This window comes from Elephas maximus, chromosome 12 (assembly GCF_024166365.1).
Source record: "Elephas maximus indicus isolate mEleMax1 chromosome 12, mEleMax1 primary haplotype, whole genome shotgun sequence".
NCBI classification, from domain to species: Eukaryota; Metazoa; Chordata; class Mammalia; order Proboscidea; family Elephantidae; genus Elephas; species Elephas maximus.
In genome coordinates, this window is record NC_064830.1 from 30,611,241 (window position 1) to 30,637,509 (window position 26,269).

Sequence of the window (26,269 nt, forward strand, 5' to 3'; positions counted from 1 at the left end):
ATTCATTCAATATACATCCACTGAGGACACACTGTACGTTTGGTTTTGGGCTGGGTGTTGGCGACACAGAAAAAATTAAATCACATCCAGGTCCCCGGGTATGTCAAAGTCTAGTCAAAAACACAGAGAAGTAAAAGGCAATTGCAAAGAAGCATGATAATTACAAAGCTATGGAAGCCCTCAGAAGCCCAGGGAAGGCCAAGAAAGGTTTGCTGAAGGAGGGTATCTCCAAGGAGAGTGAGTGGGAATAAAGATGAGAAAAGAAGAATTTGAAGGGGCGACCATTCCAAAGGAGCAAGCCAGGCGCCTGGAAGTGTATCAGCTTAGCTGGAATGCAGAGTGTGAGTAGAGGCCTTCCAATGAATGAGGAAGAATTATTCAGTGGCTACACGGTGCAGGGCTCTGCATACCAGGCTGATCACTTTATCATGCAGGCTCTGGGAAGGCACGAAAAGGTTTTAGACAGGAAAGTGACACAATCAGTACTCCAGTTTTCAGATAATGGCTTGAGTCGAAAATCACTAAGACAACTTTTATCATCTACATTTATTTGAAGGCTGATAAATCTTGCTTCACAGACACTTTTTTTTTTCCATTTAAAAAAGAGCTTACCATAACTTTAAAGATAAGGCTGATATTTAGAAAATGGCAGGTGACTTAAAACCCAGTTGATACCTATAGATGGAAGGGCTAAAAATCAGGGTTTACATACTATTTATATTGCTAATAGCAAATAAATAAAGTAATGGTAAAGCCAAGGGCAAAATTAGATTATTCATACATTTTTAACATCCTAGACAGTTTGGGAGATAGAAAAAAGTTCTTTTACTAACAGAGAACAGACAGATTTATTCTCTTTTTAGGTTGCCATTTGAAAACTCACTCTGCTTCCTTCCATCTCTGCCTCCTCCTTTTATGTTCAAACACTTCAACAGTTACCATGTACTAGGCCTGCCTATTGGCCCAGGGGATATAATGGTAAACTAAGACACAACCTCTTATCTTCGAAGAACATAGATCCTAATGGAAGGCCAAGCACAGAAATGAATATTTATAAAATGTGATAGAAATATAAATTAAGTATGTGGGCATAATGAGAAAATTACTGTCTTGGCAAGAAACGTCTTTATAAAGGGACATGAAAACTGAACCAGGACTTGAAGGATGAACAAGAGTTCAGGTGGAAGAAGGGGATAAGGGCGGGATTTTGGGCAGAGAGACCAGCAAGAGTGATTAAACGATGAATTTTATAAAACAGAATGTTCTGTGGCTCTCAGCCTTTTATAATATTCCAAACCACCTGTGGGATATAATATTAAAAAAAAAAAAAAACACTTGCTCACTACTTCAAGGAGTTTCATGGTGGTGGAAAGAGTGGATCCAGAACATCAGTTAGCAATATATTTAAGAAAAGAGGGAGAATACTATTTAGAAAAAGATGAAGATTTCCCAAGAGTTTGAATCCCCCTTAGCTACTCTTCAATCCCACTGCCAGGAAAAGCCAGATACTCTTCCTCTTCCACTCTCACTCCCATGCCAAACCTGGAAAATCACTGTTCTAGGAGTAAAGAAAAGCTCTTGCTGGAGTAAATGGAAGGCATGTACGCATTCAAGCAAGGGAGTGTCCTATAGGACAAGAGATGCGGCGATAGCTGGGGTCACCAAGTATACCATGTTGGAAAACTTAGATGTTCTCCTTTAGACATTAGACTAGTGGTCTTCAAACTGTTGTACGTGAACCTCCAGTATAAAAAGCTTTCTTAAAAGGTACACAAGCACGGATAGTTTTAAAGAAGTCAGTTTCTAAATTTTTATCTTCTCTAAATACTCTTTCCTAAAACTGATCTTCCTGAGAAATGCCAGAAGGCAAGGTGTCAAGCCTGTTCTCTTTTTCAAGTCCCCTTTCACAACAGTTTTCCTCTACTTATTACAAGAAAGATGGGCCTCACATTTTTCCTGAATCTGACCCTGAAACACTGTCCCGGGGTCTAAAAAGCTCCAGGATACCAAATAAAGGGACAATTCAAAATATTGGTATGTAACAGAACTCCAATGACTGGATAACAGGTTTCTTCTTGTATGCCACAAGGTTTCTAATTGTTTGCTTTCGTAACATTTATGAAGGACTTGAGTTGTCAGCTGATAAATCACTAGAAATAATTTTTAGTGATAGATTGCTATAAGCTTTTTGGCCTAAAACTTGAAGGGCACTCAAAGAACCAAGTGGTACTGCTATGACAAAATTCTTTCCCCAGCTATTTATTTATGTGAATGAGGTTTTTAAGTACTCATATCTATAAAAATGTAAAATAGAAAAAGAAAATTGATGTTGAACAAATCTCAATCTAGCAATATGTAATATTAGTCATCCAAAGACACATAAACTAGTTATAAACAATATTTAAAGCCTTACCCACCTCATTAAGATGCACACTTTAAATATACTTTACTTTTTTAAAAATTAATATTTATCAGAATTTTAACACATTTATGTTGTTATGGTCAAATTTATACTGAGATAATGGAAATACCTCAATTCACAATATTTTTTTTTTTTTTAAAGCTTAGAGCCCTATGGTAATCAGAAAAATGTTGAATGTTATTTTCTATTTATATGCTTACTTTTGATGCTGAGAAACAAGACTTTTCAGCATAAAGCACTGCATTATGATAAAATTCTATGAAAGAAACAGAGTTTGAGCAAAAGGAAATATGGAATCTTTCTGACTACTAAAGATGTACCTGTTCTTGTATTTTCTGAACAGATAGTGGTAAACATCAAATCCCCGTTATGTAGATGAGCATGGATAGAAACAGAGCTACTTAACAGTTTTATTTTAAATGCCAATATTTAAAATATGCTAGAAATTATATCCTCCTTTGTAATCATTTAAAATTATGATAAAAATTTTAGATAACAAGTGTGTGAGGGGGTAACCAGGTTATTTTAAATTCTTTTAGGTACATCAGTAAAAAAAAGTTTCAAGTCAATTTTTTTAGAGTACATTTCCTCAAAGTGTGATTTTTAGACCATGATCATCAAAATCCACTGAGGGCTATGAATGCAAATTCCTAGACCCTCTTTAGACTTATTGACTCAACCTGTAGGGTTGGGGAAGGTGTTGGCGCTGGTAGAAAGAAACCTGTATTTTGCACAGGCTTCTTTTTTTTTTTCTCCAGGTTAATTCTAATGGCAATGGAAGTTTGTGACCCACTACTGTAAACTCTGGGGACTTTCAGCTTCCAAGTCACCCAACCAACACTTAGCTGGTGGTGAATATGGGAGACAGCTGGAGGTGCTTCCTGGGACTGGAGGCAGAGTTGACAGTGGGCAGGTCGCTGTAAGTCTAGACAAGGAAGAGTGCTTGTTGGAAAGAAGCCGGTTTTGGTTGTAAATGATGTATGTAAATATATGTAAAAGGCACTGTTATGGATTAAGTTGTGTCCCTCAGGGGAAGACAGATGGCTGTGTGAGGATCTACAAGGAATTCCCTAGGGCTGCTGACAAGGGAGAAATCCATAAGGCCAAGACCCTGAATTCAGATTCCTAGTCTCTAGAACTGGATAAGAATAAATTTCTGCTTTTTTAAAGTCATATACTTGTGGTATTTATGTTACAACAGCACTAGGAAAACAAGACAGACACTAATACATTGTTTTATGCTAGCTCCCGGAGCATGCACTTCCCCTGATGTATGTAGCCAGGTGCCTGTCAGTGGACCCAACAACTTTCAAACTTTTTCAAATAAGAACTACAGTAAGAGATACACTGTATGCCAAAACCCCATATCTCTCTTTCTCTCTCTCACACACACATACACACACACGCATATATTAGAAGCAAACAACAGTTTCACGAAACAATACAACTCTTAAATACAGCGAGATGCATTTTGATAACTTCTGTTCTATCTATTGTCTAGTCAGTTCTTTTTTTTTTGAGGCTGATCCAATGATCTAAACTTATTGTAGGATCCATGAATGGATCCCATAGGTTGTAAAAAACCTGTAAATCTGCTCTCATGATGACATGATACCTTGCAGGGGCGAGCAAGCCTCTGAGCTATAAATAAGATATTAAATTATCTGAATTATATATAATTCACTTCATTTAAAAATGAATCCCTTGGTTTTACTAATAAAATCAGCTCATCACTGTACCACTGTGCTGCCACTGAATGCTACCGTTACGTTCGATTTACACACCTATTTTCATCACTTGTGAGGCTCAACAGGACAGGACTCATAGCTTATTCAATTTCTTTTTTATTCTCAGTGCTTAGTATAACATATTAAGCACTAAAAATTATAAATATAATCCTATGAAACAGTACCTTAAATATTATACCACTTAAAATGAAAATTGAGAAATTTAAAGTATTTTAACATAGCTAATTTTTTTTTAATTAGATACTCAAACTGAAAAAATAAGAACACATTTTTGTCATGTTCATTTATATGCTTAACAAAAACCCTCAACATTATAATGATGCCCTGCTCATTAAATATCAACTGTTTACATAATAAACATGAATAATGCAGGGCACAGAGGCCACTTTATCTCTGCCATCTCCCTTGTCCAATAACTACAGAAATATTCTTCTTCTTTGGCAAAGTGTAAATGGCCTTATCTTTTTTACTACTTGCTTTTAGCAATGACATAGGCTAATACCTTCCTAAATATTCAAGAGCTTGAAAGTCACCTTTTTCTTAGTGAAGAGGGACATGAAGAATGCTAAAAACAAGTAAAACTTTACTGCAATCAGTAATGAATACTACTAGCCATCCACTGTTGCTCCGTAGTTGCACGTACAGGTTTTAACCAAACTGGAAAGCATTTATCACATTTTCCGTTTAAAAATCTTCTCTCCCATGCACGCATGTATTATACAACACAAACTGTTATTAAGATCATTTTAGATGCACTGAATTTCTATCAAAACCAAGTCATCAAAAGCTAGAAATCCACAGAAGGGCTAAATTTCATATACTGATAATTCTTTGCAGGGTAGGTACTACTGAAGAAAGCAGATTGAAAAAATGCATTCTTACCCTATGCTTATTGTATTATTATTCCTGTTCTATTATTATATGTAATGAGAAAACGATGGGCAAAAGTATTGAAAAGCAATTACTGCTGTCCGTAAGTTTCTCAACTCAGTGACTCACTCTACAGAACAGAACTGACTACAGAATACCCTTTCCAGAGGAAATCACTAATCTCGAAGGCCTTCTATAACCTGCTTATCTTTCTAACTACATCCTGAGCAATTCTTTCCTCTTGCCCACTATGCTCTAGCCACACTGGTCCTTCTTTTACTTCCTCAAAATGCTTTTTTGCCACAGGTCTTAGCATATGCTATCTGATATGTCTAGAATTAGCCACTCAAGTGACAACCTTCAGGCCTTAACTGATATACAACTTACACAAAGAAACCTCCCTGGCTACTCTATTCTATCTAAATCAGGTATCTGCTGTTATTCTCTCTTGCTCAACTGCTTGTTCATTTTCTTCCATGCACTTTTCAGAAGTCATAATTGTTTGTTTCTCTACATACTGGCATGTTTGCTTATCTTACCCGAGACTATAAACCCCAGGAAAAGAGGAACTTATCAGTATCACTTAGTGTTTATTCTGTGGCAGGTTGCTTTGTTTTTCCCAAGCATTTGCTGGCCTCCTTGTGGAAAAATCATTACCAGGCTTGGCCATGCGATTTGCTTTAATCAATAAAATGCTGAGTACAAGTGTCAGGTGTCACTTTCAAGCACAGGCTTTAAGAGCTATCACGTGGTTGCACCATTGCTGTTCTCTCTCTTCCACAAAACTCGTATGTCCCAAATTAGCACCTAGCATACCAGGGGCCAGAAGCCCTGGTGGCACAGTAGTTAAGAGCTTGGCTGCTAACCAAAAGGTCAGGAGTTCACATCCCCCAGCCGCTCCTTGGAAAGCCAATGGCAGTAGTTCTACTCTGTTCTATACGGTGGCTGTGAGTCAGAATCAACTCGGCAGTGGCAACAGGTTTGGTTTGGTTTGGATACCAGGGGACACAGGAATTAGTTCAGGGACGATTTACCAGAATAAAGCTCAGAACTTTCCTTTGCTGTTTGTAGGGAGCTCTCTCATTCTATCTCATGGGATGTAAATTAGGAAGCAACGGCAACTGTAGCCCCAATTACCGCTGGTCATCATCTCGTGACCACAACAGCAAAGAGCCCTATGAGGAAGCTAACGCCATAGACAGCTGAGAAAGATACGGAAAGAAAGTGGCTCCTTGATGGCCACCTGCTGCTGAATCAGCCAACACTGAAGCCAGCCACACCTCTGGACCCCCGAGTTACACGGGCCAGTAAATTCCCTGGCCAGTTACGCCCAGCTTTAACTGAAGTTTTACTTGTATCTGAAAGTAATTTTATCTAAATCTACACATATTTATATAAAAAAAAATATTATATAGTAGTGATTATTCCCGTTTATACAGAGGAGAAAACTCAGGAGAAAGAGTAATTCTTCCCAAAGCCATGCTAAGTGGCTAAGCCTGGATGAGAACTCAGGCAGGTCTGACTATAAGCCTGTCTCTTTCTGTAATACCATGACACCATTAAAAGAATTCAGAATATCTCCAGGATCTACCAAGATTCAATTCAATTCAACAAGCTGAGAGGCTACATGCAAATAAAGTTGCAGAAGTATGAAACTTCCAGGTTTTTTCTGGGGTGTTTATTTAATATAGTTTTGTTCTGTTTCCCTTATGAGAATTTTTAATACCTAGTAATCAAAACGCTATCTATCCTTCATAGTCTTTTACACGTACAAAACAAAAACAAAAACAAAAAAACCAAATCCACTGCCATCAAAGAGATTCTGACTCATAGTGACCCTACAGAGTAGAACTGCCCCATAGGGTTTTCAAGGAGTGATTGGTGGATTTGAACTGCCGACCTTTTGATTAGCAGCTGAATTCTTAATCACTACGTCACTAGGGCTCCTTACACATAAAGTTGGCATGAAAAAAAACCCTCATCAGACCATATATACTGGTCCAAAAAAAAGCACTATAATTAAGGAAGTTTGCTAAGTGATTCAGTGAACAAAAAGTTAAAAAAAAAAAATCTGTGAAATTTGCTCAAGGGATGTTTAAAATGCATTATGAAAATAGATACATATAGTACACGTGCCTGTACTATAACAGTTATCACAAATAGAGTGTCCTTGGTGCTGATGCCTTAGTTTGGTCCACCATCATCGCACCCAAAAAATACTTCAAGGGCCTTCACACTTGGAGTCTCCCTGTCTCCAGGATGGTGCCTTCTACTCCCTTCTCCAGTCATTACCAAAGTAATCTTTGATAATGAAATGCAAATGAAGATCTGACAATAAATTTGACTTAAAATTCATGTATATAGATCCATTCCCAGGATAAAGTCTAAATTCTTTAGCCAGATACACAAGAGTCTTCATTACCAGCCCCTTCCTTATCTTTCTAGCCTCATCCCTGTACTTCTACTGATACCATATTATCTGTAGATAACCGAAGGTACTAGGTTATTTCCTGCCTTTATTAAAACTGCTCAATCTATCTGGAATGTTTCTCCCCAATTTTTCAGTGGATCCATTACAAATATCCTCCTTTGTTAAGACTCAACTCATATACCTCCTCTAATCTGGGGCCTTTCCTGGCTATATCCCTGGCTCCACCAACTTAAGTATTTACCAGTTCTAACTTTCTGCTTCTACTTCACGGATCATCTATCATATCAATTATGACTCTTCATTGATTTATTTGTTTAATATCTTCATCTGTGAAGACTCCTCCATGGCTACCAAGTAGGGAGAAACAACTGGTGTCCTGTGACAGATGCAATTCGACAGGATCTTTCCACAGGTACCAACACTTGAGAAAGCAGTAGGTACCAGCTGAGAGGACAGGACATGGCTTTTTCTTATAAATGTCTTCACTGCACAGGCTGGAGTAAGTATTTATAAAATAAAAAAATAGCAATTACAAAATAAATCTGTTTATAAGTTTGAAAGGTACTTAAACTAGAGGAGGGAGGTTATAAGACGAACAGTGGAGGAGTAAAGGGAGTCCATGTCACTAAAGATTTACAGCTGAATAATGAACAACTGCAGAACTATGGAGCTGGCCAGAGAGAGAAGAGCATTTCTGTAGGGAGGCTGTTTTCAGACTCATCTTCCTCCACAGCTTTTTTCATGTTAAAATATGCTTTGGTATTTGCTGCACATTATTCTGAGATGGTTTATTTATTCCCCTGTCTTCCTCAAGATTTATACCCCCTAAGGATTTAGAGCCCACATGCTTCACAGGAAGGAGTGTGTACTCCTCCTTCCAGTGTATTAATGAAGAGGCCTGCAAAGGCTGCAGAAACACACCAACAGCTCAGCATCCTGCCAGACTCCTCCTCAGGAGCAGAAGGCATTATCATTTATGATTGTACTGTTCACATGGTCTTTCGGCCAATTTTCAGTCTCTCTTACTAAATTATTACCTTAGTCAATCTGAAACAATTTTCAAAGCACAAATAGGGAATGAGTTTTCAGCCTGCCAGTCAGGCCAAAAATCATCATCACCACAGATGGGCTTTTGCAGCCAAATTTCTCTGGCAAGAGAGGTAGCAGAAAGCAAAACCTTGAGATCAGGCCTATGTTTGAATCCTGATGTTGTCACCTGTAGCTCGTAAGACACTGGGGGCAGTTATTTAACTTTCTGGAATCTTAATCTTTTTATCTGTTAAAAGGGGGATAAAAGTATTTACTTCACAGGCTAGCACTGACAACTGACAGAATAACATTACAAAGAAATATTCTCTTCCTCCTCTTATAGTGCCTGGTTGGAAGGCTGGGTATGAAGATGTGGCTAGGAGAATACGGTTAATCTATGCCAATATTCAGGAGCACTGGTGGCACAATAGTTAAGCCCTCGACTGCTAACTGAAAGATCAACAGTTTGAACTCACCCAGAGGCTCTACAGACCTGTTAATCTGCTCCTGGAAAGATTACAGCCTAGGAAATCCTATGGGGCAGTTCCATTCTGTCATACAGGATTACTATGAGACAAAATCGACTTGACAGCACCTAACAACACCAACAACATGCCAATATTCACATGCAGCCTGGATGACTATGACAAACTTTTGGAAATACTAGGTCCCCTTTTGGCTAGCAGCCCAGTGTTTAACAGTCTGCACCACCCAGGTACTCCTATTCTTACTGTAACATTCCGTTAATGAAGTAACCAGAGTGGGTCGGTTCCTTACAGCCTGAAAGAACAACATTATCACATAATTCTAAGGCATGGAGTCTGCTGGTATGTTGTGCCAGGAAAGACAAAAGTGTGAATGTCCTTCCTTCGGTCTCCAAGCTTGCACATGCTACTACAGGCACAATGCTACAGTTTCATTCTAAGCCATGCATATGTTTAAAAATAACATCCATGGAGTGCTGGGAAAGCTGAGGCTGATCTCCAGGTCTGGTCAATTTCTCCTTTCAACTACTTTACACATATAACCATGCCCAGGTTGCTGTCCCCACAGAAATATACCACAGTATTTCTGATGTTGTCTCTTAGCTGTCCTTCTAGCTTCACCTCCCCACACAATGCTATCTGCTCTAAATCAGATTATTTAAAGTATAGTGAACAAGCGAAAGTCTAAATCAATTTGTAAAATGAAGCTAAAGTTGTTGTGTCAACAGCACACTAAGAACAATGTTTCAGAATATGGCAAACTTACCCTTGTCGAGGTCACCAATGCCATGTTGATAAATTTAAAGATGTACACCTTACCTGACTAGTCCAAAGCATCTAACAGAGTACACTACTTCCTCCTTCTTTACACATCTTCTTCACTTGGCTTCCAGGACAACACTGTCTCCGTGTGCTCTTCCTACGTCATCGGCTGCTGCCGCTCAGACTTCTTGTTGGGTTCTCTTCTGCTGGATTCTCAATACTGGAATGCCCTGGGGCTTCATCTCCTACCCTCTTTTCTTCCCTATCTACTTGCTCCCTTTGGAATTTTATCCAGCCTTCTGATTTTTATTACTCCCTCTATACAAGGAGCCCTGGTGGCCAACAATCTTGATACCATCCTGGATTACTAACTCTTCCCTCATAACCCACATCAAGTCTATCGGCAAATCCCTTTGGCTCTATCTCTCACACCCAGAATTTGACTGTTCCTCACCATTTTCCTACTGCCACCCTAGTCCAAAAGCACCCCCATCTTTTACTTGGATAACTGCAATTGCCTCCTGAGTGGCCTCCTTGCTTCTACCATTACCCCCTCCATTAGTTTCAAAATAGCAGCAAAGCGATTGTGTTACAATGCCAGGTCAGAGTAAACCTCTCCAATGGCTTCTCATTCATACAAGGCTCTATACAAACTGACCCCATCTCCCATGACCTCTTTGACTTGACCTCATCTCCCACTACTCTCCTCTCTCATTCCACTTCAGCTACGAGGGCCTCCTTGCTGCTCCTCGAGTAGCCCCGGCATGCACTCTTCAAGGACTTTTCATGTCCTATTCCATCTTGTCCATTATAACCAAATAGCTTTTTTGCTGCCTTACTTAGTTAAGGCCTTTGCTCAAATGTTGCATTCTCGGTGAAGTCTTTTGCACTATCTTAATTTAAATAGCAACAGTTCTGCTGCCCTGCACTCCTGAGTTCTCCCCGGTTATTTTTTACTTATATTACCATCTCACATATGTATGAATTTAATCATTTTGTTTATTGTCTAGTTTCCAATTTCCCCTAGTGTTATGTTCCCTGATGTCAGGGATGTCTGCCTATTCTGTTTAGTGCTATAAACCAGACACTGAGAATAATTCCTACCACGTAGTAAACCTGGTTGCCATTGAGTTGATTCTGACTCATAGTACTCCTATAGGGCTGGGTAGAACTGCCCCAGAAGGTTTCCAAGGAGTGCCTGGTGGTTTCAAACTGCCGACCTTTTGGATAGCAGCCATAGCTCTTAGCCACTACGCCACCAGGGTTTCCTGCCATGTAGTAGGCACTGGTATTGATTGTCCATTGTTGTATGACAAATTATTCAAATTTAAAAGCTTAAAAGAACATTTATGATCTTATAGTTTCTCTGAATCATGAATCTGGGTGTGCCTTTGCTAGATGCCTTTGACACAAGTTTTTCATAAGGTTGCAGTCAAGCTGTTGGCCAGGACTGCAGTTTCATCTGGTGCCTTCACTGTTTTCTGTTTTTATTTTTTACATGTGAAGGAGATCCACTTCTATACTTATTCACATGGTAGCTAGGAGACCTCAGTCCCATGCCATGTGGGGTTCTTCACAGGTCTGCTGGTCTGCCTCACAATACGACAGCTGGGGTCCCCCAAGCGAACGATCCAAGAGAAATTGAGAGTGCCGAAGATGGAAGCCAGTTTTTTTTTTTTTTGTAACCTAAGCTGGCAAGTGGCATTCCATCACTTCTGCTATATTCTGTTCATTAGAAGGAAACCAATAAGCCCGGACCATACTCGAAGGGAGAGGATTCACAAGGATTTAAATGCTAGGAGGTGGAGATCTCTGGTAGCCATCTTAGAGGCTGCCTACCCTAGCACTCAATAAATATTCATTTAATGAATAAAAAAATTAACAAGAAGGCATAGTTGAAAAAAAAAAGAAGAACCTAAAACAAATGAGAAAATCAATCAACCTCCCTAGGAAGCTAGGAACTCTTTTACTTCTAACAAATAGAAAAAGGGAAGTAGGACAAATTATCAACTTTTGATGCATCTATACCACATAAAAAGTTTAAAAGGAGAATCATTTCTATCTTTCATGTCTTGTAGGAGAAGGTCCCCCCACGTGTCTGTCAGTTTGTCGTACTGTGGGGGTTTGTGTGTTGCTGTGATGCTGGAAGCTATGCCACCGGTATTCAGACACCACCAGGGTCACCCATGGAGGACAGGTTTCAGCTGAGCTTCCAGACTAAGACAGACTAGGAAGATGGACCTGGCAGTCTACTTCTGAAAAAATTGGCTGGCAAAAACCTTATGAATAGCAGCAGAACACTGTCTGATATAGTGCTGGAAGATGAGCCCCTCAGGTTGGAGGCACTCGAAAGATGACTGGGGAAGAGCTGCCTCCTCAAAGTAGAGTCGACCTTAATGACGTGGATGGAGTAAAGCTTCCAGGACCTTCATTTGTTGATGTGGCACGACTCAAAATGAGAAGAAACAGTTGCAAACATCCATTAATAATCAAAACCTGGAATGTATGAACTATGAATCTAGGAAAATTGGAAATCATCAAAAATGAAATGGAACACATAAACATCGATATCCTAGGCATTAGTGAACTGAAATGGACTGGTATTGGCCATTTTGAATCAGACAATCATATAGTCTACTATGCTGGGAATGAAAACTTGAAGAGGAATGATGTTGCATTCATCATCAAAAAGAACGTTTCAAAATCTATCCTGAAGTACAACGCTGTCAGCGATCGGATAATATCCATACGCCTACAAGGAAGACCAGGTAATACGACTATTATTCAAATTTACGTACCAACCACTAGGGCCAAAGATGAAGAAATAGAAGATTTTTATCAGCTGCTGCACTCTGAAATTGATCGAACATGCAATCAAGATGCATTGATAATTATTGGCAATTGGAATGCAAAAGTTGGAAACAAAGAAGAAGGATCAGTAGTTGGAAAATATGACCTTGGGGATAGAAACAATGCTGGAGATCGAATGACAGAATTTTGCAAGACCAACAACTTCTTCATTGCAAATACCTTCTTTCACCAACATAAATGGTGACTATACACATGGACCTCACCAGATGGAACACACAGAAATCAAATTGACTACATCTGTGGAAAGAGATGATGGAAAAGCTCAATATCATCAGTCAGAACAAGGCCAGGGGCCGACTGTGGAACAGACCATCAATTGCTCATATGCAAGTTCAAGCTGAAACTGAAGAAAATCAGAGCAAATCCACGAGAGCCAAAATATGACCTTCACTATATCCCACCTGAACTTAGAGACCACCTCAGAATAGATTTGATGCACTGAACACTAGTGACTGAAGACCAGACGAGTTGTGGAATGATATCAAGGACATCATCCATGAAGAAAGCAAGAGGTCACTGAAGAGACAGGAAAGAAAGAAGAGACCAAGACGGATGTCAGAGGAGACTCTGAAACTTGCTCTTGAGCATCGAGCAGCTAAAGCAAAAGGAAGAATTGATGAAGTAAAAGAAATGAACAGAAGATTTCAAAGGGCCTCTCGAGAAGACAAGGCAAAGTATTATAATGACACGTGCAAAGAGCTGGAGCTGGAAAACCAAAAGGGAAGAACATGCTCGGCATTTCTGAAGCTGAAAGAACTGAAGAAAAAATTCAAGCCTCGAGTTGCAATAGTGAAGGATTCCATGGGGAAAATATTAAATGATGCAGGAGCATCAAAAGAAGATGGAAGGCATACACAGAGTCATTATACCAAAAAAGAATTAGTTGATATTCAACCATTTCAAGAGGTAGCATGTGATCAGGAACCGATGGTACTGAAGGAAGAAGTCCAAGCTGCTCTGAAGGCATTGGTGAAAATCAAGGCTCCAGGAATTGATGGAATATCAATTGAGATGTTTCAACAAACAGATGCAGCGCTGGAGGTGCTTGCTCGTCTATGCCAAGAAATATGGAAGACAGCTTCCTGGCCAACTGACTGGAAGAGATCCGTATTTATGCCTATTCCCAAGAAAAGTGATCCAACCAAATGTGTGTTAATATCACATGCAAGCAAAATTTTGCCGAAGATCATTCAAAAACAGCTGCAGCAGTATATCGACAGGGAACTGCCAGAAATTCAGGATGGTTTCAGAAGAGGACATGGAACCAGGGATATCATCGATGATGTCAGATGGATCCTGGCTGAAAGCAGAGAATACCAGAAGGATGTTTACCTGTGTTTTACTGACTATGCAAAGGCATTCAGCTGTGCGGATCATAACAAACTATGGATAACACTGCAAAGAATGAGAATTCCAGAACACTTAATTGTGCTCATGAGGAACCTTTACATAGATCAAGAGGCAGTTGTTCGAACAGAACAAGGGGATACTAATTGGTTTAAAGTCAGGAAGGGTGTGCGTCAGGGTTGTATCATTTCACCATACCTATTCAATCTGTATGCTGAGCAAATAATCCAAGAAACTGGACTATAGGAAGAAGAACAGGGCATCAGGATTGGAGGAAGACTCATTAACAACCTGCATTATGCAGATAACACAACCTTCCTTGCTGAAAGGGAAGAGGACTTGAAGCACTTACTAATGAAGATCAAAGACCACAGCCTTCAGTATGGATTACACCTCAACATAAAGAAAACAAAAATCCTCACAACTGGACCAATGAGCAACATCATGATAAATGGAGAAAAGACTGAAGTTGTCAATGATTTCATTTTACTTGGATCCACAATCAACACCCATGGAAACAGCAGTCAAGAAATCAAGAGACGCATTGCATTGAGCAAATCTGCTGCAAAAAAAAAACAGGGCCTCCTTAAAGTGTTGAAGAGCAAAGATGTCACCCTGAACACTAAGGTGCTTGTGACCCAAGACATGGTATTTTCAATCGCATCATATGCATGTGAAAGCTGGACAATGAATAAGGAAGACCGAAGAAGAGTTGATGCCTTTGAATTGTGGTGTTGGCAAAGAATATTGAATACGCCATGGACTGTGAAAAGAACGAACAAATCTGTGTTGGAAGAAGTGCGGCCAGAACGCTCCTTAGAGGCAAGGATGGTGAGACTGCATCTTACATACTTTGGACATGTTGTCAGGAGGGATGAGTCCCTGGAGAAGGACATCATGCTTGGCAGAGCACAGGGTCACTGGAAAAGAGGAAGACCCTTAACAAGGTGGACTGACACAGTGGCTGCAACAATGAGCTCAAGCATAACAACAATTTTAAGGATGGCGCAGGACCGGGCTGTGTTTCGTTTTGTTGTGCACAGGGTCGCTATGAGTCAGAACTGACTCGACGGCACCTAACAACAACAACAACAGGAGAAAGGCATTTTCCTCAGGACTATCTAAATTTTATTTATGTATGAGTAAATTATGTTATATTATATATCAAGTTTCAAAAATTTTATTCTCTACCCTTCAAATATTCTACCTGACCCCATTTATTCTGTGCCTCTGATAGTCATATTGGGAAGAAACAGTTCCCTTTTAGATTTGCTCATCTATGCTTATCTCCTAAGCTCTTTGCTTTCCATATTTTTGTCAAGATAGGATTTGCTTATCGAACTAAACTCTCATCTTGGAAAACAGAAGATAGTAGCTCCTTAAAAGCAAAGACATTCAAGTATAGGAACTGAAGGACAATGTTTACAACTATAGTAATACAGGCAGGCTATCTGAAGGTCAGACGAGAGGAGTATATACAGCACATTTCAAAACCCTTGCAATAATCATTATTAGGTTTATTAACAAAAATGCCTGGAACATACAAAGCATTTAATAAATATTTAATTGACTCTTCCTACATACTCACACAGCATTTATTAATACTCTTAATATGTTGTGTTGTTGTTAGGTGTCGCTGAGTGAATTTTCAACTCATAGCGACCCTATAGGACACAGGAGACAGAACTGCCTATATGGTTTTCTAGGCTGTAATCTTTAAGGGAGCAGATCACCAGGTCTTTTCTCGTGTGGTGCTGCTGGGTAGATTTGAATCGCCAACCTTTCAGTTAGCAGCATTATGCCATTGAGCTACTAGGTCTCCTTAGTCTTAATACGGTATTCCTTACATTCAATTACAGTTAGTTTGGTATGCACACATACATTTGCCCAATAAACTCTGAGCTTCTCAAAGGCAAGAACAGTCTTTTATTTGCTTCCAGCACCTAGTGCAGTGACAATGAAGAGATACTCAAATAAACACTTCCTGAAGAGATCTGGAATGAATAAAACTCATTCATTCAGAATCAAAGGAATCCAGTGATGACTAAACTAAAACCAGAGATCGGGGGTAAAATACTATAAGATTTAAAAAAAAAAATTATGAGTTAACATTTAGTTATCCTGTAACCTTGAGTAACCATGTTATAACACCTTCATAGCCAAGTTGAAGTATGATTTTAAAAGAGCAACAATGATTACCATGAAATTTAGGGGGAAAAAAGGCTAGGATATGCCACTCTCCACTTCGGAATAGGGGCTTCAGAAATGCAGTGCCTTCTGAGACAAATGTGGATTGAATACATAACCTTTTAATCTAAAAAATTATGAAGATAAATCATAGAATCTTCACTTATTGCTGTAATATAAACTCTAACAATTATAAAGATGAATATGGCTTAATATATATTTGAGCAACTACAATATGGTTTATTTGGCACTAAAGTAAAAAGAAGTCCCTAGGTGGTACAGTTTGTGCTTGACTATTAACCTAAAGGTTGGTGGTTCAAGCTCACCCAGCAGCACTGTGAAAGAAAGGCCTGGCAATGTGCTTCCGTAAAGATCACAGCCAAGAAAAACCTATGGAGTAGTTCTACCCTATAACACATGGTGTCGGCATGAGTGAGAACCAATGCATTTGTCAGTTTGTTATTTACGGAGAAACAAAAATGTATGTGTGTACACACACACATACACACACCCCTATATATATAAAATAGTACTTTTCAGCTTTGAGTTAGATAATTTTCAATGATATTTACTACTCTTCCATTAGGTTTTAACTCCAGGCCTTTTACTAAGACGTCTAAAAACTCATTATCTGCAGGGGCATGATAGGCAGAATAATGGTTCCCAACGATGTCTATGTGCTAGTCCTTGAAGTCTGTGAATATGTTAACCTTGCACTGCAACGGGATGTTGCAAGTGTGATTAAGGGTGTGGACCCTGAAATCGGGGGAGTAATTCTGGATGTTCAGGTAGACTGTAATTTAATCACATGAATCCTTAAAAATGGAGAGCCATTCCTGGCTTTGGTCAGGAGGAAGGATGTGGAGACATGAAGGTCAGAGAGATGCAATGTTGCTGGTTTTGAAGATGATAAAGGGGGTCATGAGCCAAGAAATGAGGGTAGCCTCTAGTCACTGGAAAAACCAAGAAAATGGATTCTCCTTTAGAGCTCCCAGAAAGGAAAACGCTCCTGCCAACACCTTGATTTTAGCCCAGGGAAGCCCTTGTCTGACTTCCAACCTACAGACAACGAATTTGTGGTTTAAGCTGCTGAATTTCTGGTAGTTTGTTACAGCTGCAGTAGAAAACTAATATAGGAGGGACTTTGATGGAGAGGAGGAACCATGATTAATCATCAGTCCTCCTGTGTACAGGCCCCGGAAAGGTCACCCCTTGTTGATCTGATATCTTGGCCTCTGAATAGTTGACAATACAAGGTTTAAGGAAGATCCCTTAGAAACTGCACCCCTGCTCCAAGCCTATTCTCCTTTCTTATACTTCTCTCCCAGAGTACTCCCTGTTAAGCTTGATTAACGTATTAGTTAAAAAAAAAAAAAAAAATGATAAAGGCTAAAATTTATAGAAAAAATAAAATTAAAATATCTTGCACAGTTCATAAATTGAAAGTGTGATGTAATGACATCAACATGAGCACATTCCATTTTATATTTTCAAATTACTTCTAACACTTCTATATCTGGAAAGTTGATTAAAAATTAGTATTTTAAGAAACTGAAATTTTAAGACAACCCTTTATGCACTTACCAAAAATAAACATTATTCTGATTTATATTACAAATACTTAGAAGTTGAAATAATCTTTCATGTGGGCATCCAAGGTGGGTGGGTTTGGGGAACAATGCTCTATGATAGTGCTCCAAATTATTCCTGCTAAGACATTACTTGCTTTTTTCACTGAGTTGACGTTTGTACTGCTATTGAAAAAAGCAACGGTTAGTAAAACTGCTGGGGCCTTAGCAAAAATGAAGGAAGTGGCATCAACTATACTGAGTCATTGTATTTTTCATTTTCACTTAAGAATGTTCTTCATGAAGCAGTATTAATTTATTAAATCTCATCCTTTGAGGGCCCCACCCATTAACCACTGCGTATGTTTTTAATATTCTGTGTGAGGAAATGAGAAGTATACATAAAGCACTTAGCTGCATATGGAAGTATGATAAGGATAAAATATTTGTGCAATTATTTGAGTTGTGGGCTGAAGTAGCTGATTTTTGCACACAGCACCATTTTTGCTTGAAAGAACAACTGACAGGCAAGCTATGGTTATTTAGATTTGGTTATTTGGCAGAGATTTCCTCCAAAGTAAACAATGTGATCTTGTCATTTCAAGGAAAACAATTCCTAGTATTGGGTGCCAATGATAAAATTCAAAGTTTTCAAGCAAAAAATTAGAATTAGAATTTTAGAAAGCTTGTATACACCACTGTGAGTAAGTCTGATAACTTCCCACTACTTAAAGATTTAACCGGTAAGATGTGTGCTCAGATTAGTATGTGTGATTATTTTTGATACTGTATAATAAGATCTATCAACATTTGGAAGGTCTGGGTAACTGAGCAAGCCAATATTTTCCAAATAACTAATATAGTCTATTACAAAATCATGCATATGTAACAGCCATTGAAAATGCAATCTAGGCCAACAGATTTTAATGTAATGGGGTAAAAAAGTTCAGTAATATGATTTCAGATTCCACAATGTACCTAGTCTTTAAGAATCTACCATTTGTTGAGTTTTGGTGTAGTATCAAAGAACAGTGCCCAAAACTATTTGAAAAGGTATTAAAATACCCCCCATTTTCAACCTTATATCTTCATAAAGCTGGATTTTCTTCATTTACTTCGAGTAAAACAACAGGAGATTGAATGCAGAAGTAAACATGAGAATTCAGCTGTGTTCCATGAAGGCAGACATGTGAATGTAAAGAATGCCATTCTTTTTCACTTTTTTGTTGTTTTGGAAATATAGTTATTTTTCATTATACAATGCTATTCATATTAACCTATGATGGACCTATTATTGGTATTTTTAAATCAATTAATATTTTTATAATTTCTTGATTTTAATTTTTAATATGAAAAATATCAATAGATATAACCTGTATACACAAAAGCTCTTTAATATCCTCAATCATTTTTAAGACTGTTAAGGCATTCTGAAATAAAAAAAGTTTGAGGACCACTAATCTATGTTTTTTTTTTTTTTTTTAATCTATGGTAATAATTATTTAAACAACAATTTACTTTATACTGTGCCTGGAACTGGAGAATTAGACGTAAATGGACCCTGGTGGCGTAGTGGTTAAATGCTACAGCTGCTAACCAAAGGGTCGGCAGTGCGAATCCACCAGGCGCTCCTTGGAAACAATATGGGGCAATTCTACTCTGGCCTATACGGTTGCTATGAGTCAGAGTCGACTTGATGGCACTGGGCTTGGACTTGGCTTGGCACCATCCCTGCCTTCAAAGAATTTCCATTTCATGGGGAGTGTACCTCTCAATTAAAATAATTTAAAAATTATTTTACTGTAAATAAAGACAACTTCATTTTATGTTTTTAATAGACATGTCTTTTATACCTTGATGTCTATGACAACTAATACTGTGTATGTCACGTATGAAATATCCAAATATTTTATGAATCAATCTGAATCCATATCATATGCATTTGATTTATGTATCAGAAAGAGTAGTAACTACCTATACAATTCCAAGTTAAGAAGCACTGAACAAGATACTTCTAACGCTTCTTCTAATTCTATGACTACCCGGGGCTTTTAAAGAAGGATGTTGGCAAATTAAATTATGGATAGCATTACATAAATGAAAAGAGTATTTTCCATGTATTTATCTGTGGATGTAGCTATACCAGCAATTGAAAGCGAGTAGAATGCATAAAACATAAAAGCTGACATTACATACAAGCTCCCACTCACGTGTGAACCAAGCAAGAAGTTTTTTCACCTGCCTTTCAGCTTCTTTTACCATTTTCCCAACCCTGGTGGCTTAGTGGTTAAAAGCTATGGCAGCTAACCAAAACGTCAGCAGTTTGAATCCACCAGTCGCTCCTTGGAAACCCTATGGGGCAGTTTTATTCTGCTTTTTTTTTTATAGGGTTGCTATGAGTCAGAGTCGGCTCGATGGCAATGGGTAACTTGCTTTCTGTCCCTTCTACAAAAATCAGTTTCTGATTGATGAATTGGAAAAATGGAGAGCAACTCTAACCTGACTCAACCAAAGCAAACAATTTAGATTTGGGGCAAATTTACTTTAAATGTTTGTATCATTTTCCCTTCTGCATACGCAACACCTCAAATACCATGCCAATTCAATCTCTGTCTACCTGACATAACGTTTCGTGAATATTTTTCCCCAGAATTTCTATAATTCTGGTAATGCAAATAGCAAATGAATACTTGAGGGTAAAGAACCTTCTCTAGTATGATTTACCATGGATTGGGTACTAAATACAAGTCTTGGGACTATGCTTCCCTGAGTTATAGAATGTGAACAATTACTTACATACTGTTCTTGTTATGCAAATTATAATTAGCTTACAAGTTCATTCTGAAAGTTTGGTTCGGAATTAAATGTGGGCACACATTTGAAAACTGCACACTGTGTATGAATAGTACACACTTATTTTACATTTTTAACATCATGTACAAGCTGTGGAAACAGCTGGCGTTTTACAAATTTGGGCAAGTGCAGCTGCGTTTTCTTTTCCAAATGCGTCCTCTGACACGTGTGCTTTGTATCTCAATTGAGTTTTATACTCTCTATAGGACAGTGTTGTGTGATTTCAAAGATGCAGGTTATCTGTTATCTAAACTTTACTTTTTCCTCTCCAAATGGAAAATTAAAAGCTTGCCAATTGTTAACATGAGGAAAAATATTAAAGCTAGACTAAAGGTGTAAAACTAATTTTAACTTTATCTGTGTCATCTTGCTGTAACTTCAGTAGAAACTACCTTTGAGATAATTCACAGTAATATCTATGCTTAGGTTTATACCATCTGAGCTAAGAGAAAGCAATGCATGAATTAAGTGACTCAGTCTTTACCGGGTCAGCAATGCATCTTTTCCTCAGGGGGAAAAATGTACATATGTATACATACAGTGTACAAACAACTGTGTCATATATTTTCAGGTGGCTAGTGTACATCTTGAAGGTATAAGATCAAGAAACGAAGGTAATGAGAATATGTTACAATTTAAAATCATCTAAAATATCATAAATAACAACTAAAACTCTGAGGTGATCCTATGTCCTACTCTTAAGAGTTTAATTATGGATATATAATTGTTGTTGGAAAGTCTAGACCTGCCAGGCCACCTCTATACACATGCTCAGAATAACCACACAGCCTTGGCTAGTAGCACAGAATCAGTTCCAGCCCTTATTTAAAATATTTAAAACCTCCCTCAGGGGAAAATTGCCTTAAAATGAAGACTGCTCCATCTTCCATGCTGGCCTGTTTGCTTCTCTAGCCCCTTTACCCAGTTTGCAGGCTCCACCTCTGGAGCTCTTTCCTTAGATTTCATATTCTGTACTTTGTCCAGTCTCTTCCCTTCAATACCTTTCCCCCAGAGCTAATACTCCTTGGACTCTGAACCACTTTTCTTTCTTTGAGATGTTAAACCAATGTTCGTTTGGACTCTTACCTTTTCCCATATATTACCAGGTTCCTGTGAGGCCTTTCTCATTTAGACTCAGCCCTGCTCTGGACATATTCCCATGACAGGCTGCTCTACTCAGGCTGAAAATGCTTGGGGCTCTCTGGTCCCATTTCACTCCACAGTTCCTAGAAGGGCTCCAAGTCCCTTGACTGGAGCTGCTTGTTCTATCTCATGACTCCTCAGAGGCAGTATGGTTCAGTGGTTAAAAGCAAAGGCCCTGGGGCGAGCTCAAATGGTGGCTCTTCTATTACCAAATGAGCTAGTTTCTTAACCTCACTAAGCCTTAGTCTCCTAACCTAAAGAGCAGGTGAAGTAATTCACAGATTACTCAGCCATAGCCTCTGCCTCAAGGAGGCAGAAGTCTAACAGAGATTTCTGAGGCTAAACCACAGAGCTGACAAAAAGCAGGCTCCGAGTTCACGCCAGGTTTATGGGACGCCAAATGCGTGTTCTTTTCATACTTAGGAAATCGTCCTTATTTTCCTCCTTGAAACAACAGGAATAAGATGGTCTATTTACTATAAAATTACATATTAGGAGGACTATAACATGTACGGGTTGGGTGTTTGGGTATAACATGTATAAAATGTATAGGTAAATTAGAAAAGTCATGTCTGATTTAGGTGTACAAGGAGTCTAAATGATTTCCCAATTAAAACGCCTTATGCTTAGCAAAAAATGAAACACCAAACATTTATAATCATTTCCCATTTCAAGAAAGAAAATAAAAACAAAATGTACCAAATTTAAGAGCAATTTTCATTTCTTCTAATGAACTCAATCTACTTTAAGCTATGTTTTTGGTTACCTTGGTCACAGCTTTTGGAGAAAATGTAACTGCATCAACCACAGTGATGAGGTCACTGGGGTGGAGTCGATCAAAGTACTTCATGCAGACATCATAGGCATGAAGCCACTCTGGCAAGGACTTGGGGATTTGTTTAATGAGGTGAGGGTCTCCAGTCCAGAACAACTTCTGTAACCAGATGGTATACAGAGAGCTTGGGGAAAGCATACATCCATCCTTTTCAGGGATTTTGGGAACAAGTTTGGAAATAGATAAGATATTTTGGCTTGAAAGAACTGGCTCCAATGCTTCAAGAGGGCTCATGTTTTCATCTGTCAGCTTTTTGTAATTAAGACCTATAGGAAAGAAAAAAAAAAGAGTAGGTGAGTATTTCATTCCAACGTAAAAACACACAGTCCTTCGTGGGGTTGAATTAATAGATTTATCTACCAATTTAGTTATGCTAGTTTAGCTTGTCAGTTAAAAGATCTGAGTTTTAGTTCCAGCCTGCACCCAAACCAGCCGTGTAATCCTAGACAGGTGGCTCGACTCCTGTGTCTCAGCTTTCTCATTCATACAACAGGGAGGGAAATATCTCCTTGACTCTCCAGGCCCCTCCCACCACCCCCAACAGCCCCTGTGTTTTCCTCTATCCACATACTCAGCAAACTGCATTTTATTCATTTGCTATTTATCTGCTCAGTTCACTAACTACTTGAAAATAGGGACTGAATCTTAATCCTTATCTTCTTTATCTAGGCCGGTGTCTACTTTGGTTCTCAGTGAATAAGTGGTACGCTGAAATAAATGAACTCTTGCAATTATTATAAACAGCAAATAAACACAGATTTGTAAGTATTTCACAAGTTATAAAATATCAAACAGATTTCAGAGGTATCAACATGTTTAATTTCTCAGTTATGAGCATAAAGATACATTGACACTATCCTAAAGATATCTAAAATTTATCAGAGATTCAAAGGCTGTTATTTTTAAGGTTTCCAAACATATTTTAAACATATAGGCTTCACTGAACTGAAATTCTGTCATTGTTCTAAGTGTCTAAATCTTGTCATTTATATAAATAAAATATAACTAATGGAAGTAAGGAGTCCCTGGGAGATGCAAATAGTTAATGCACTCAGTTGCAGGCCAAAAGTTTGGAGGTTCAAGTCCACCCAGAGGCACTTCGGAAGAAAGGACTGCTGATCTACTTCCAAAAAATCTGCCACTGGAAACCCTATGGAGCACAGTTCTACTCTGATACTCATGGGGTCACCATAAGTCACAACTGACTTGACAAGAACTTTTTTAATGTGAGTAGGGAAAAAAAAAAGCATCTGAGGCAGTAGTAAAAATTTTCAATTTTAGCACCAGGTATTTTTTTTTTATAAGTTGGAATCCTGGTGGTACAGTGGTTAAGAGCTCAGCTGCTAACCAAAAGGTCAGCAGATTGGTTGTACCAGCTGCTCCTCAGAAAGCCTATGGGGCAGTTCTGCTCTGTCCTATAGGGTTGCTATGAGTCAAAATCAACTCAACGGCAACGGGTTTGGTTTTTCTTTTATACCATAAGTCACTGTGTGACTTTCACTAGGTGTCTTAATTTCTCTGGTATTTAATTCCCCCAACTGCAAGTCGGAGTAGGAAAAGGAAAAGATAATAATTGAAGTTAATTAGCTTCAAAATTTTGTGGTTTCAGATTTATGCCAGCTACAGACATGAGCAAGTTTCTATACAGAAAATGAATCCTTAAATTTAATAAAAAGAATGAGTCCAAGCAGGGAAATGATCATCTTACCTGCTGCAACTACCTTAAATTTCTTCAGTAGTCGAATGTGGGTGTCTGGTTTAATGGCATATTTCCCAAAATCTGCACAGCCACAGTTTTCCAGAAGAGTAAAATAATACAGAAGTCTTTCATGATCTAAGCCATCGATAGTGGGGTAAATATATTTGACCATGTGCTTGTGAAAGGCTTCAGGATCAGTCTTCAAAGTCTCAAAAAGATGAAGAGCTTGGGCTCGATTTTCAATTTCTACTGTGGACAAACTGAAATTAAGAGACAAAGAAACTGTGTTAAGATTTGGTTCCTTTATGAGACAAAGCACTTTTTTTTTTTTTTTTAACCCATTAAGAAGATACTTTTTACAGTTAAGTCCCTTCTTCCTGCCTAACCAGGGATAGTAAACCACCAGGATGCAGGCAGCTTATATAAAGGGAAGCAAGCATGGGTTAAATGCCTACTGTTGTATTATACCCATTACCTCATGTGGGTCTACAGCAAACTTTTAAGTAGGCATTACTTCATACAAGAGGTACTGCGGTTGGGAGGCTTGTCCAATGTTTCATAGATAGGAAGTAAGCACAGGATACGAACACAGATCTGTCCAGCTTCCACTATACATCATTTATTCACATAACAATACCAATTTTAAATCTGTGCTTTTTTACAGAAATGTAAACAAACTTCTTACTTCAGGAATTTAGAAGACAATGAGAGAAGGAAACAACCCAAACTTTTTAGATGTAAGTTTTGTAACCAAGAGTCTTAAACTGATGCTCAATAGGCCTAAATTTTACACTACATTCAAATAAAATTGAAGTTGGAAAGGGTAAATAACTACACTTTCACTTGACTTCTCTGTATAATCCCAATTGAATAAAAACATATCTTTTCCTCCTGATTTAGACATCTTTGTAATTTAATAGAAACATTCATTCAAAGTTAAACTGTTACTACCAGAACTGTGCAAACACCAGAAGGGAAATTAGATAACTGGGAGCTCCTAAAAGTCAAACACCTATGCTTATCCAAAGACTTCACCAAAAGAGTAAAAAGATTACCTACAGATTGGGAAAAAAGTTTCTAGCTATGACATCTCTGATAAGTGGCTGATCTCTAAAATCTACATGTTACTGCAAAAACTCAACTACAAAAAGACAAAGAATCCAATTAAAAAATGGGCAAAGGATATGAATAGGCACTTCACTAAAGGAGACATTCAGGTAGCTAACAGATACATGAGGAAATGCTCACAATCATGAGCCATTAGAGAAATGCAAATGAAAACTACAATGAGATTCCCTCTCACTCCAAAGAGGGTGGCATTAATCCAAAAAACATAAAATAATAAATGTTGGAGAGGTTGTGGAGAGACTGAAACACTTATACACTGCTGGTGGGAATGCCAAATGGTACAACCACTTCGGAAACTGATTTAGCACTTCCTTAAAAAGCTAGAAATAGAACTACCATACAATCCAGTAATCCCACTCCCTGGAATATGTCCTAGAGAAGTAAGAGCCTGTACGCAAACAGATATATGCACACCCATGTTTACTGCAGCACTGTTTACGGTAGCAAAAAGATGGAACCAACCAAGGTGCCTATCAACGGATGAATGAATAATTATGGTATATTCACACAACAGAATACTATGCATCAGTAAAGAACAATGATGAATCTGTGAAACATTTCATAACATGGAGGAATCTGGAAGGCATTATGCTGAGTGAAATTACTCAGTTGCAAAAGGACAAATATTGTATGAGACCACTATTCTAAGCACTCAAAAAACAGTTTAAACAGAGAAGAAAATATTCTTTGATGGTTACGAGAAGGGGAAGGGAGAGAGGGAAGGAGGGAGAGGATAATTCACTAATTAGATAGTAGATGAGAACTAATTTAGATGAAGGGAAGAACAATACACAATACAGAAGAGGTCAGCAAAACTGGATAAACTTGAATAAACTTGAATAAACCGAATGCTTTGAAGGCCAGCGTAGTAGGGGCGGGGGTTTGGGGACC

At 38.4% G+C, this 26,269-nt stretch overlaps 1 protein-coding gene across 3 annotated transcripts in view; it reads right to left on the bottom strand.

The window, feature by feature from the left end:
• NBAS (NBAS subunit of NRZ tethering complex) overlaps positions 1 to 26,269 on the bottom strand; it is a 452,886-nt gene that overhangs the window by 108,956 nt on the left and 317,661 nt on the right. For all 3 annotated transcript variants that reach the window (XM_049903481.1, XM_049903480.1, XM_049903479.1), the window contains 2 exons: positions 24,260 to 24,510; positions 22,483 to 22,817 (listed from right to left, as the gene is read on the bottom strand). In XM_049903481.1, coding sequence (XP_049759438.1) covers positions 22,483 to 22,817; positions 24,260 to 24,510 — 586 coding nt within the window. The remainder of the gene's footprint in view (positions 1 to 22,482; positions 22,818 to 24,259; positions 24,511 to 26,269) is intronic.